The sequence below is a fragment of the Argentina silus genome, assembly GCF_951799395.1.
Source record: "Argentina silus genome assembly, chromosome: 4".
NCBI classification, from domain to species: domain Eukaryota; kingdom Metazoa; phylum Chordata; class Actinopteri; order Argentiniformes; family Argentinidae; genus Argentina; species Argentina silus.
Genome location: NC_139658.1, coordinates 23,885,671 through 23,898,170, shown reverse-complemented (window position 1 = coordinate 23,898,170; position 12,500 = coordinate 23,885,671). Strand labels below are relative to the sequence as shown.

Below are 12,500 nucleotides of genomic sequence, written 5' to 3'. Positions count from 1 at the left end.
CCCAACGCTCCCAATCCCGTGATTATATTCAGACACACAAACAGACAAATGTCTCAATACGACTATGATCTTCGTCATGATCTTCGACCTTCTCAGATCGAAACGTTGTCTGTTGGTGCGTCTGAATGAAATCACCATGGGAGCTTACCAGACTTGAGGACATTCCTTTTCTGTTATTAGAGGAACATGTATACACTGTATGACCAACTGGGTTCGAATCCGGGTGTTCTGTGTTAGCTTGCTGAGCTAAAGGCTGACAAAGGTCCTTTGTCCGTTCTCAGGCAAAGTGACTCATCGTGTGATGATGGTTCCAAACCACCTCTCTTCTACACCCACATCAGGCCGGTGGAGGTAGAAATCGGAAGACGGGCTCATTGTAACGCCTATATCAAAGTCTGAGACCATTCCTGATTCCGTTCCACGCATCACAATGGAGGGAGGCTGGTGGAGGTAGAAATCGGAGGACGGGGCTCGTTGTAATGCATGGAACATGAATAAGGAATGGTATCAAACACGCCTGCATTCCCTGCATTGCAACGAGCCCGTCCTCTGATGTCTACCTCCGCCGGCCTCCCCCCGAGCCACATGGTGCAGCCCAGTTGGCTGACAGTGACAGCGGGCCTGCCATGCCGTCCTCTCTGGCCCCGTCTCTCTGATCTCATGTCCAGCACCTGTAGTACAGTAGAACCACAACACCATCTGCTCCTCCTGGCAGCCCCCACCCCTGGCAGCCCCCACCCCGGCGTCCCTCCCAGCCTCCCGGCCTCCAGGGTACTGACGACACAGGCATGGCAGAGGGATGCTGAACGTCAGGGGACGGGTGAACTACACTGGTCCTTTCACTGCTCTGAGCTGCTAGAGGCATTGCACATACTGTATTGTTTATCTGGAAAAAGAATCTGCTTAGATAAGGATAAATGCTGAATGAGAGAGAGACAGAGTGAGAGGGGGAGATATAGAGAGTAAGAGAGAGAGAGAGGGAGAGAGAGAGAGAGAGAAATAGAGACATAGAGGAAGCGAGAGAGAGAGAGAGAGAGAGAGAGAGACAGAAAGAGAGAAACAGAGAGAGAGACAGAGACAGAGCAGTGTAGCATGTTTGTGTGAGCTGTCCTACCTGTGGGTCAGACAGACGGGATATGTCGGGGTACAGGTAGAACTTGATCCCGTCAGCCGCCCCTGGCAGAGTCACCCCACGGATCAGCAGGACCAGCAGCATGACGTAGGGGAACGTGGCCGTCACATACACCACCTGCACATCGACATACAGTTATAGATCAGCAGTCACAGACACCACCTGCACATAGACATACAGTTATAGATCAGCAGTCACAGACACCACCTGCACATAGACATACAGTTATAGATCAGCAGTCACAGACACCACCTGCACATAGACATACAGTTATAGATCAGCAGTCACAGACACCACCTGCACATAGACATACAGTTATAGAACAGCAGTCACAGACACCACCTGCACACATATATACAGTTATAAATCAGCAGTCAGATTCTATAGACCACCTGTATAGGGATAGATATGTTAAAATAGATCAGCAGTCACATAGACCACCTGCAGACAGAAATACAGTTATACAACAGCATAGAGAAATACATTAGAGTAGATCAGCAGCCAGGCGTAGGGGCACGGTAGCAGTCACATAGACCACCTGCATAGATATGCAGTAGATATATTTGAATAGATCAGCGGTCACACACTGTAAACCTCATGCATAGATATACATACACAATAGATCAGCACAGAGAACTACAGTAGAATAGATCATCAGCCACATGGCCAAGGGCCTTCAACTCAATCAGCGGTGTTTTTGACTGAATAGAGCCCAGCGTGTGTGATTGACATGAGAACTGGAAAACTGCCTGTCAGCCTCAGTGATTGACAGGTGGGTGGCCTCAGCTGTAGCCAGTCAGAGTGAGAAGAGGAGGGGCGGTGGTGGGCGGGACATAGCCCTGTGGAGGCAGTGAAGGGGTTAAGGATTGCTGTGAGCCGGTGCCAAGCAGGCAGGTTTCTGCTCTGAAAAGCCTAATTGAGAGCAGATTGAAAGACTCATTCTCTAGAGGAAGGAAGAGGTTTAGCTCTGAGAGCCAGAGGTTTGGAAGGAGATGAAGATGGAGAGAGTGAGATGGAGAGAGAGAGATGGAGAGAGAGAGAGCGAGAGAGATGGAGAGATGGAGAGAGAGAGAGATGGAGAGAGAGAGAGATGGAGCAAGAGAGATGGAGAGAGTGAGATGGAGAGAGAGAGAGATGGAGAGAGAGAGAGGGATGGAAAGAGAGAGCGAGAGAGATGGAGAGTGTGAGATGGAGAGAGAGAGAGAGAGAGAGAGAGGGATGGAGAGAGAGAGAGAGAGAGAGAGAGAGAGAGATAGAGAGAGAGAGAGAGAGAGAGAGAGGGCACTCAGCACCATGTTTCTCTCTGAAACAACACACAGATACTAAAATAGAATGGCTGGATGGCTGCTAGGTTAGGGCTTGTCAACACGATGTTCACGGTCCAGATCATAAACGGTCCTCCACAATCCACTCTGAGTCCTCTGGAGGGGATGATTCCCTCTGAAGGCGACCCGTCCCCGGCCAGCCAGTACGGTTGGGACCTCCAGGCAGAAGATCAGAGGGATTGTGTAATGTATACCACTCTATATGTGCCAGATGGGGTTCAAACTCAGGTCTCCTGCGTAGAAGACCCAAGCTTCTACCATTAGACCAAGAGGACATCCTCAGGGTCCGGGGGAGACTCTTGGGTTTTGAGTTTACATGTCTCAGGCAGGGCTACCTCATCGCGAGAGCGTGATTCCGAACCAGCTCTGCTACACACACTGGAGCCAGCGTTAGTTAGGCTACAGTACTGTAGGCCTGCTACTTCACGCTGTCTTTATCAAGCTATTCAAGGACTTTTCAGAAATGTGTTCAACATTTCCATACCGACTCTTTCAGAGTGGAGAACAAAACCTTCCTAGGAGGCAGGGCTACGTACGGCCCTGTTTCTTTGGCATCTAGTCAAGACCAATTGAGGACAAGACAGGGTCCTGGATTCAAAAGCCTTCTTGCCCCCCACCCCCCCAACCCCCCCCCCCACCCCCACCCCCAACCTCTCTAGAAGGAGTCCAGCTGAGTGATGTTGGCAGTGTGGGAAAATGGTGCTTACAGCCCCCCCTTCACTCACTCACACACACACACACACACACACACACACACACACACACACACACACACACACACAAACACACCTCGTAATTACTCCTGCCCTTCTCAGGTGACCTGGCTCATTCTAAGTTCTTCTTTTAATCAACATCTGTATGAATAGACTTAACAAGTGGGGGGGGGGGGGGGGGGTTTCACTCTCGGCCACTTGAAACACGGTTTGCGCATAATTGGACACTTAATATCCACTGAACTCTAATTATAATGTAGAATGTGACAGAGGAACCTAGAACCACACGCCTGCGAAGGAAACCATGTTAAACAATGACCACAGTTTCTTATTGTCTGGCTGACACAGCGATAAAAACCTACAACAAACACCCCAGCAGATAAACCATTACTACGGCAACAGTGGCAAGCGACAACAGAAATCCCAGGGCCCGAATCTCCCTCCGATACTAAGCTGCTTCATCCTAACATAACCCGACTGTGAGAGTGTGGGAACCCTTGTCTTCTTCCTGATCCAGACCCCCTTTAATTAGTCCAATAAAACGATTACACATCGGAAACCACGGTCATCCCTCTCTCTCCCTCTCTCTCTCCCTCTCTCTCTCCCTCTCTCTCTCTCAGACACACACACACTGACATGCCAGGCTCAAAACGTGGCCCTTTAGAAGCCATGCGTGGGGTTTGGGAAATGAATAGGCCAATATTTCATCTCCACATGAAACTTTTTCTGACAATCGTACACTCTCTCCAAGTGCACCATGGGAGGAAACATTTAAGCCACCGAAATTTACTGCTCAAACTCCCCTGCCTGCGCGGCGTAAATCTCACCGCCAGCTTATGTGAGAATCGCTCGCAAAAAGAAACAGGCCACACAAAAGCAAACAGCTTAGCTGAAGAGAGAGAGAGAGAGAGAGAGAGAGAGAGAGAGAGAGAGAAAGAGAGAGAGAGAGAGGGCTGGCAGAATACCGGGGATCTGTATAGGGATGAGGGCGTAGAATAAAGCACCTCGCTAGCAGCAGTAATTCCTCATAGCGAGAGGAAGAGGCGAGAGAGAGAGAGCGAGAGAGAGAGAGAGAGAGAGAGAGAGAGAGGCGAGAGAGAGAGAGAGAGAGAGAGAGAGAGAGAGAGAGAGAGAGAGAGAGCGAGAGAGGGACTCTGCATGCTTCTCATGAACGCTCTACTTTCCTCCGGTGAATACAGAAATCAATCTTGGGACTGGCGGACTAAAGCCTTCGCCGTGGAGGCTGCATTCTTGCCTCTTCCTTCATGTCCCAACAAAAGACAACTTGAGGAGATATAGGCATGGCTGCCTGGCTCCTTCCTCCTCCAGACCTGTACAATGTGAGCCCATTCATGTTTTCCCTCTCTCTCTCTCACACACACACACACACACACACACACACACACACACACACACACACACACACACACACACACATCTCTCTTCCCTTTCTCTCCCCTTGTCCTTCTGGCCCATTGAGCCTGGGAGACTTTCTTAAAGACCGCTAACAGAGAGCCTTGCAGAGAGAGAGAGGGAGGGAGGCTAGTGGAGGAGAGAGAGAGAGAGAGAGAGAGGGAGAGAGAGAGAGAGAAAGAGAGAGAGAGGGAGAGAGAGAGGGAGAGAGAGGGAGAGAGAGAGAGAGGGAGCTGCAAGGAGTTGTTGGGGCTGTTGGCAGCCGAACCCGGGCCATTCTAATGAGAGAGAGAGAGAGAGAGAGATAGGGGGATTCTGGGTAAGGAGGAGGAGGAGGCAGAGGTAGAAGAGGAGGGCAGGAGACCCTCTTCTGTATTCTGAATGCATGGAGAAAATAAAGGAAGACAGAGCGACCTTTGGAACTTCCCCAAAACCTGCAGCCTCACACTCTCAACGCTGACCACAACAAGGAAGACATGAGATGAACCAATCAAAATGTGGCACTGAGGTCACTGTCCAACATTCCAGAGTGTTCACACACGATTCTGGTATCAGAACTTTTCACATGATTTTTTCTCTTGGAAAATTGTGTATCATACACAGGGGAGGCTGGTGGAGGTAGAAAACGGAGGACGGGCTCATTGTAATGCGTGGAACGGAATCAGGAACGGTATCAAACACCATTCCTCATTCCATTCCATGCATCACAATGAGCCTGTCCTCCGATTTCTACCTCCACCAGCCTCCCCTGTATCATACTGTAGGTGAAATGTGTAGTAGTGCAGTAGTTACCTTTCCAGTGGACTTGGGGCCCTTCCATATGCAGAAGTAGCAGATAAACCAGGCCAGCATCAGACACAGGGCCAGCTCCCAGCGGAGAGACCCCATGTGCTCAATCCCACTGGATATCTTCAGGACTCGACGTCTGTGGGACAAATTACAGCAAATGGTTATTGACTGAAATAACTACACACGTATGGTGCATTTTCACCAAACTATCAAACGCTGTTCTGTAATAAGCCTTACATGATTATAGGTTTGTAAACAGCCAACACACCCATGTTCAAGTATACTGTATCGCTAGTGTGAAAGCTTCAGCTGGGTAGGCCTACTGTATGGTAGATTTACAGGGGAGGCTGGTGGAGGTAGGAGTCGGAGGACGGGCTCAGGACGGGTGTCTGATACCATTCCCCATTCCATTCCATGCATTACAAGGAGCCTGTCCTCTGATCTCTATGAGTGATGATAACCTGTTCATATCATGACTAAGAGAGCTGAGTGTTTGGCGTTGTTCATACTGTAGTCATTCATAGTGTAGCGTCTGTGTGGTCAGTCATGGCTGCCAGCTTCATAGTGAAGGCTTGGTTAGCTGCCCCATGCTTGCCTTTGGCAATGCTGCAGGAACTCTGCACAACATAACTCGCTGACAAGGCCAAATGGGTGACCATAACAACTCTGGCCGTGCTAGTGCCCTTCAGATGCCTGTAGACAGACAGCCATGACAAGGACAGGCTAATTGTCAGAGTGAAGGTTATGTCGGGTGGGTCATTCACCATTCACACAGCCAGTGATTTGTTTGGTCATTCAATGTTCAATGATTTATGACAGAGATGCAGAGATAGTTGATCTACGTGGAAGAGAGGCAAGAGCTGAAAGATTTGTATATTTTATGACTCTAAACTCTTGTTCTATCAATTATAGACGAAGGTTCAGCCACACAGTAGCTATGCTACAGTAGAACAAAGATTGTGTACAACAGTAGCACAAATATGGTGTACAACAGTAGCACAAAGATGGTGTACAACAGTAGAACAAAGATGGTGTACAACAGTAGAACAAATATGGTGTATAGTACAACAGTAGAACAAATATGGTGTACAGCAGAACAACAAAGATGGTGTACAACAGCACAACAAAGATAGTGTACAGCAGAAAAACAAATATGGTGTATAGTACAACAGTAGAACAAAGATGGTGTACAGCAGAACAACAAAGATGGTTTACAACAGGAGAACAAAGATGGTGTACAGCAGAACAACAAAGATGGTGTACAACAGTAGAACAAAGATGATGTACAGTAAAACAGTACAACAAAGATGGTGTACAACAGAACAACAAAGATGGTTTACAACAGTAGAACAAAGATGGTATGCAGTACAACAGTAGAACAAAGATGGTGTACAACAGCACAACAAAGATCGTGTACAACAGCACAACAAAGACAGTGTACAACAGCACAACAAAGATGGTGTACAAAAGCACAACAAAGATGGTGTACTCACTCCCAGAACTCAATCACAGGTGAGGTGGCATTGAAGATGGTGATGTTGGAGCTGTTCCATACAGGAGAATCTACACAGGTCTCTACGGAAACAGAAGGGTGTCAAATGGAAATTCAATCATACTTTCCTCAACAGCATTGAGTTACTTTTCATTGAGTCTTCATCATTCAGAGATGTTAAATGTAAAAAGTGTCTTGATGAATCGAAAAAAAAACTCCCGCACCTGTTGTGAAGCTGGAGGGAGGAAGGACATCTCACCTGTGTTCCAGTAATGTCCACAGGTAGCCCAGGGAAGCTCCGTGGTGAAGCAGTTGAACAGGTAGAAGATGGCCCAGGCCAATATCACCACGTAGTACACATTCAGATGGGCCTCTATCACCTGGGTGGCAAACCCAATACCTACAGAGCACACATGGAAGGGAGATCTATATGATGTTTCACAAGTTAACAGACCACAGCTGGTGGTGGTAGAACACGTGTTTGATACCATTCCTCATTCCATTCAGTGAATTACAATGAGCCTATCCTCCGATTTCTGTGGACAGCCTCTGGTGATTTAAATGATGTTTGACAAGTTAACAGACCACAGCGACAACTGGAAAGCGTTTAGGGAGTCTTAAATGAGAAAAAGACAAACTTAACTAAATAATACCATAAAGCACACTGTACAGTAGAAGCAGAAGACATTATTACCCTCAAAGAGTGGACAGACTTTCCTCCAGCAGGTGATGCCTCCCTCGCTGGTGAACTGACCCAGAGCAGTCTCCAGGAAGAACAACGGGATGCCACAACACACGAAGAAGATGACATAGGGGACGAAGAACGCACCTGGAACACACACACACACACACACACACACACACACACACACACAACGAAACCGTCTTTTACCTCCTTTCGGATGTTTTCTTTATTCAACAGAGAGGGGACAGTGAGAGAGTGACAGGAAGGTAGAGAGAGAAGTGCGTCAGGATGCGGGTTCGATCCTGTGCTCCACGGTTCCCAAGATGGCAGTGTTCCCCCCGCTACACCCAACCTCAGGCCCCAGGAGTGACAGAATGATTCACTCTTCACTATTAGATTTGATAAGTTTCGTGACAATCAAATCACAAAGTTGTTCACAAAATCAATGCATCTGACATCACAACACGGAGTAGTTTCTGAAAAAGCCAGGATTAGATGAGTTAGCTAACCTTCTGACTGTAACATCTGTTGCCCTAGTAACCCCATAGACCCACTCTCCATGCCATGCAGTGCTGCAGACTGGTAGAAGATGATTTGGTATCGTGGTGCTGCAGTAAATGTACAGTATAGATCAGGGGAGGCTGGAGGAGGTAGAAATCGGAGGTATCGAACATTCCTCATTCCTTCCCATGCATGCACAATCAGCACGTCCTCCGATTTCTACCTCCACCAGCCTCCCCTGGTATAGGTAGGAGTTAAAGTAGAACTAACGTTAGTGGTAAGACTAGTCGTTGTCGTTGTTGTTGTTGTAGTAGTAGTAGTACTGGTGTCTGCAGTTGGCTTTTGTATTGATGTTGTGTATCTATCTTACCCCCTCCGTTCTTGTAGCAGAGGTAAGGGAACCTCCACACGTTGCCCAGGCCGATGATCTCCCCCGCCACGGACAGGACGAACTCGATCTTGTTGTTCCAGTGGCCTCTCTCATTCACCTCCACCACCTTCTTGTCGTTGCCGGAAGCCTCCGGGTCCCTGGCGTCTTCTGGTTTGCCATTTATTACGGGGGACGTCTTTTCGGCTGTCATGGCGTTTTAACAGCCTGAAACAAATGGATTCGATTAGATTACGCCGTCTGGTTGGGCTTGATGATCGTGGTTGTGAGGCGTGCTGGTTTCCGTTGGGGTCAGATGAGGGGAAGAGAGAGGCTCGGTTGTCGTGTGATGGTGCGGGCTGGAGCTCGGAGAGATGTCCGGCAGGTCACAGAGCCAATGGAATAGATGTATTAGATACTATAGTTATAGTTATCATATAGAGAAGCAAACCCATGTTGATTGCAATTATGGCATTAATAACCCCTCATTTAACTTCTCTGCTTGATATGCTATGCTGATACTTTTTAGATTTAGAATAGGGCTGGTTTCCCAGAGACAGATTAAGCCAAATCCTAGACTAAAATGCATCTTCACTGGAGATGTTCCATTGATATGTTGACATGTTATTTAGTCCAGGACTAGTCTTTAATCTGTGTCTGGGGAAAACTAAAATGATTAGAATGGAGCTTGCCCTGATGCCTGAAGAGAAACGTCAATCACCAGAGCTTCTAAAGCAACAGAGCAACAGATGTCACTAATCATTTCCCATGTGAATAGATTAAGCGGCAAACACACTGCAAGTTACACACCTGATAATGATCACGAAGACCCCCTACGGGGTGAGTGAAAGCCGGACTTGACAAGGTGAGAAGACGTATTACTCACCAATATTGTTACTATTGTAAACCTCCTTGGCTCAGGCGCTGATCACCCGCGAAAGGCTTTAGCAGACAAGGGGTGGTTAAGCTTTCCTGACCCAGGGCGAGGAGAGAAAAAAGGACAATTCTGGATCCGCGTTGAATGTGCTTGTTTTGTTTTGTCTCTTGTCTATATAAAGGAAGATCCCAGCGGTGGCGATGCTATCTCGTACCAGGCGATGGATAACATTCAACTGCGCAGCCACGGTCTCCGCGACTTGATCTCAAACAACCGCCTCTCGTTGGAAAAGCGCCATGTGGTTACTAACTGCCGCGCGTCTTCCAGCACACCAATGTAGCCTAATTTACCACACGCTGCAGAGAGCAAGGGATGGAGACGGGGAAAGAGGAGGAAAAAACGAGATGGCTGGTACTGTAGAGTGACGAGGGGTTTTTTATTCTGGGTATCATTCCATCTCAGACTAGATCAACTAGATCTGTTCTGTTAGATGACCTGATCTGTAGAGTTGTTGTCACACGTTCTGCTCTGCCATATAATGGGTACAGACAGTAGAGTTACTTTTCATGTCATGTAAACAGAGTGTAGAAATATGAATCCTAGAGTGGTTTCAGGTGTCAGTGCCTGACTGTTGCTTCTTAATGATAGCTTAGGGGAGCAGTGACATGGTATAGGTTGTAACATTGTTATTACATGTAATGTCAAGCTTCAAAGTATATTTATAACAACCTTATGCAGGTGTTTTTGTGACATTAAAAGTGTTGTACTAAGTTTCTATTGTGATGGTGGTTAATCAAATCCATTCTTACAACACTGTGGATAAGATATAGAAATGAGCTTTTCCGTCACGAGATCTGCTAAAATAATAAAAACAGAAAACTTAAGCACCTGTAAATGACAGCATCAGAAATCAGGATAATTTTTTCCTCCAACTGCAAATTAGATAAAAATGCTATTCCTTTACCTTAGGTAGGGGGGTTTGTGGAAAGTCCAGCTTAATCTTCAAAGAGCGAGCAGACCGTTTGATTTATGAATTGATGTCACCGGCCCTGTTTCTTTTGTCCCCTCAGTGGCCCGTGGACTCCAGCCTCCGCATACTAACACAACCCTTTGTGTCCTATAAGAGTCGGGTTTTTATGCATGCCGGTACCGGACAACCCAAAATAACAGTGTTGGGTTTCCCTGCTTGTCTGTGAGTGATGATGATGCATGAGTGACCTGTCATATCAGCTAGCGTCATGCTGCTACAATACTAATGTTTTCTCACGTCTTGATGTGTGTGTGTGTGTGTGTGTGTGTGTGTGTGTGTGTGTGTGTGTGTGTGTGTGTGATTATAGTTCTTACAGTAGTTGATTGCTCAGTTTCCTAGCCGGGCTGAGCAGAGGGACTGGGAACTCCCAGGGTGCTATGCCGTTTGAAAGGGGTGACCCAACCCCGAACGCAGGGGTCAGCCGTCATTAGAAGTTACACCAAGTGTCCTGCATGAAAATCATGGCCACCAAAGTCGCTGGCAAACTGTCACTGAGCCTTTTGAGGCAAACACAAGCTTGTATTTTCCTTTCCCTATTCACCGTTAAAACATTTCAGACAAGAATACACAATGACTTAAAATCTATATGAAATGGGGTTTTTTTAGGATTGAAATGTGTTCTTTTAAAATGCTTCTTTTATATTCTGTTTTACTCTTCGTGGGAATGGGTTAGGGTTAGGGTTAGGGTTAGGGTTAATGGGTATAGGTATTTTTTATTAAAAAAAGGGTTAGGGTTAGGGTTAAAAAAAAAAAGGACTGTACTGTACTATAGTATTTCGAAGATATTGAAGTCTTCCCAGGAGACTCCACTCACTAAAAAGATGTACAGGTATGTCAGGGGAGGCTGGTGGAGGTAGGAGCCGGAGGACGGCCTCATTGTAATGCATGTAACGGAATGGGGAGGAATGGTATCAAACCCACCTGTTTGATACCATTCCTCATTCCGTTCCATGCATTACAATGAGCCCGTCCTCCGATTCCTACCTCCACCAGCCTCCCCTGAGGTATGGCCTCTATAACCAGACGGTGCCAATTACAGGAATCTATCTCCTGTAAAGCGGACATGAGAGTTGGACGTCTTCCTCTGCTGCTCTGCCATTGGCTGTCTCTGTCCTGAGGGAACCAGACACTTCCTCACACAGGTCTCTGGAGCCGGGAGGCAAGGCAGAGGCGTTGCTAGGAAACCTGTCATCACCCCCTTACAAGGTGCTGCAGAAAGAGAGGATGAACGAGGCTAAATGTCTCTCCTCTGTTTCTCTCTCTCTCTCTCTCTCTCCCTCTCTCTCTCTCTCTCTCTCTCTCTCTCTCTCTCTGACATCATGTCATGTATTACATAACACAGTCCTGTTTTCTTTTCTGTTGCCTCCGTTCCCTCTATCCTCTATCTTTGGGTGAACATTTGATTCCTTTTCTTCTCTCCGCTGTTGTCGAACTGTTTAATAAAGTCATGACTCTTCTGTGTTTGGTGCTAGATGTTTTAGTTAGTGATTTGGGGGGGCGGGGCGGGGGGGGGTCCTATGTGTACCTCCTCATTTATCAATGAGGGCAGGAGTTGAGAAGCAGCAAGACGGTCATGTGAGAAGGGAGGTAATGGAGTCTGTGCTCAATAATACAACACCAAGGAATGTTTAACTCACAGCGACCCGGGTCACACAGAGAGGGGTTGTCTACTGATGTGGGGCATAGAAGAAGAGAGGGATGAGGAGAGAGAGAGATGGATGGAGAGAGAGAGGGGGATGGAGAGAGAGAGGGGGATGGAGAGAGAGGGGTGAAGAGAGAGAGAGGGGGATGGAGAGAGAGAGAGGGGGATGAAGAGAGAGAGGGATGAGGAGAAAGAGAGAGAGAGGGATGGAGAGAGAGGGGGGGATGGAGAGAGAGGGGTGAAGAGAGAGAGAGGGGGATGGAGAGAGAGGGGGATGGAGAGAGAGACGGGGGATGGAGAAAGAGGGGTGAAGAGAAAGAGATGAAGAAATAGGGAGAGAAAGAGAGAGAGAGATGTTTACAAGGATGAATAAAATAAATTAAAGGATAAACAGTAATTCCAGAAATGCCTTGGGGAAATTACAGATTTCAAATTCAATTTACTTTGAGCTGAGCGGGTGCCTGTGGAGAGAGGACAGGGTAACAGGGAGATAGAGAGAGAGAGAGAGAGAGAGAGAGAGAGAGAGAGAGAGAG

The 12,500-nt window shown here is 47.4% G+C and overlaps 1 protein-coding gene across 1 annotated transcript in view; it reads right to left on the bottom strand.

Annotated features, from left to right (window-relative positions):
• slc6a11b (solute carrier family 6 member 11b) overlaps positions 1-8,631 on the bottom strand; it is a gene marked incomplete at both ends in the record, with an annotated part of 19,713 nt that extends 11,082 nt beyond the window's left edge. The window contains 6 exons of the mRNA XM_083668010.1: positions 1,115-1,249; positions 5,376-5,508; positions 6,866-6,947; positions 7,124-7,264; positions 7,559-7,693; positions 8,421-8,631. Of these exons, the coding sequence (XP_083524136.1) occupies positions 1,115-1,249; positions 5,376-5,508; positions 6,866-6,947; positions 7,124-7,264; positions 7,559-7,693; positions 8,421-8,631 (837 nt within the window). The remainder of the gene's footprint in view (positions 1-1,114; positions 1,250-5,375; positions 5,509-6,865; positions 6,948-7,123; positions 7,265-7,558; positions 7,694-8,420) is intronic.
• Between the last annotated feature and the right edge of the window lie 3,869 nt (positions 8,632-12,500).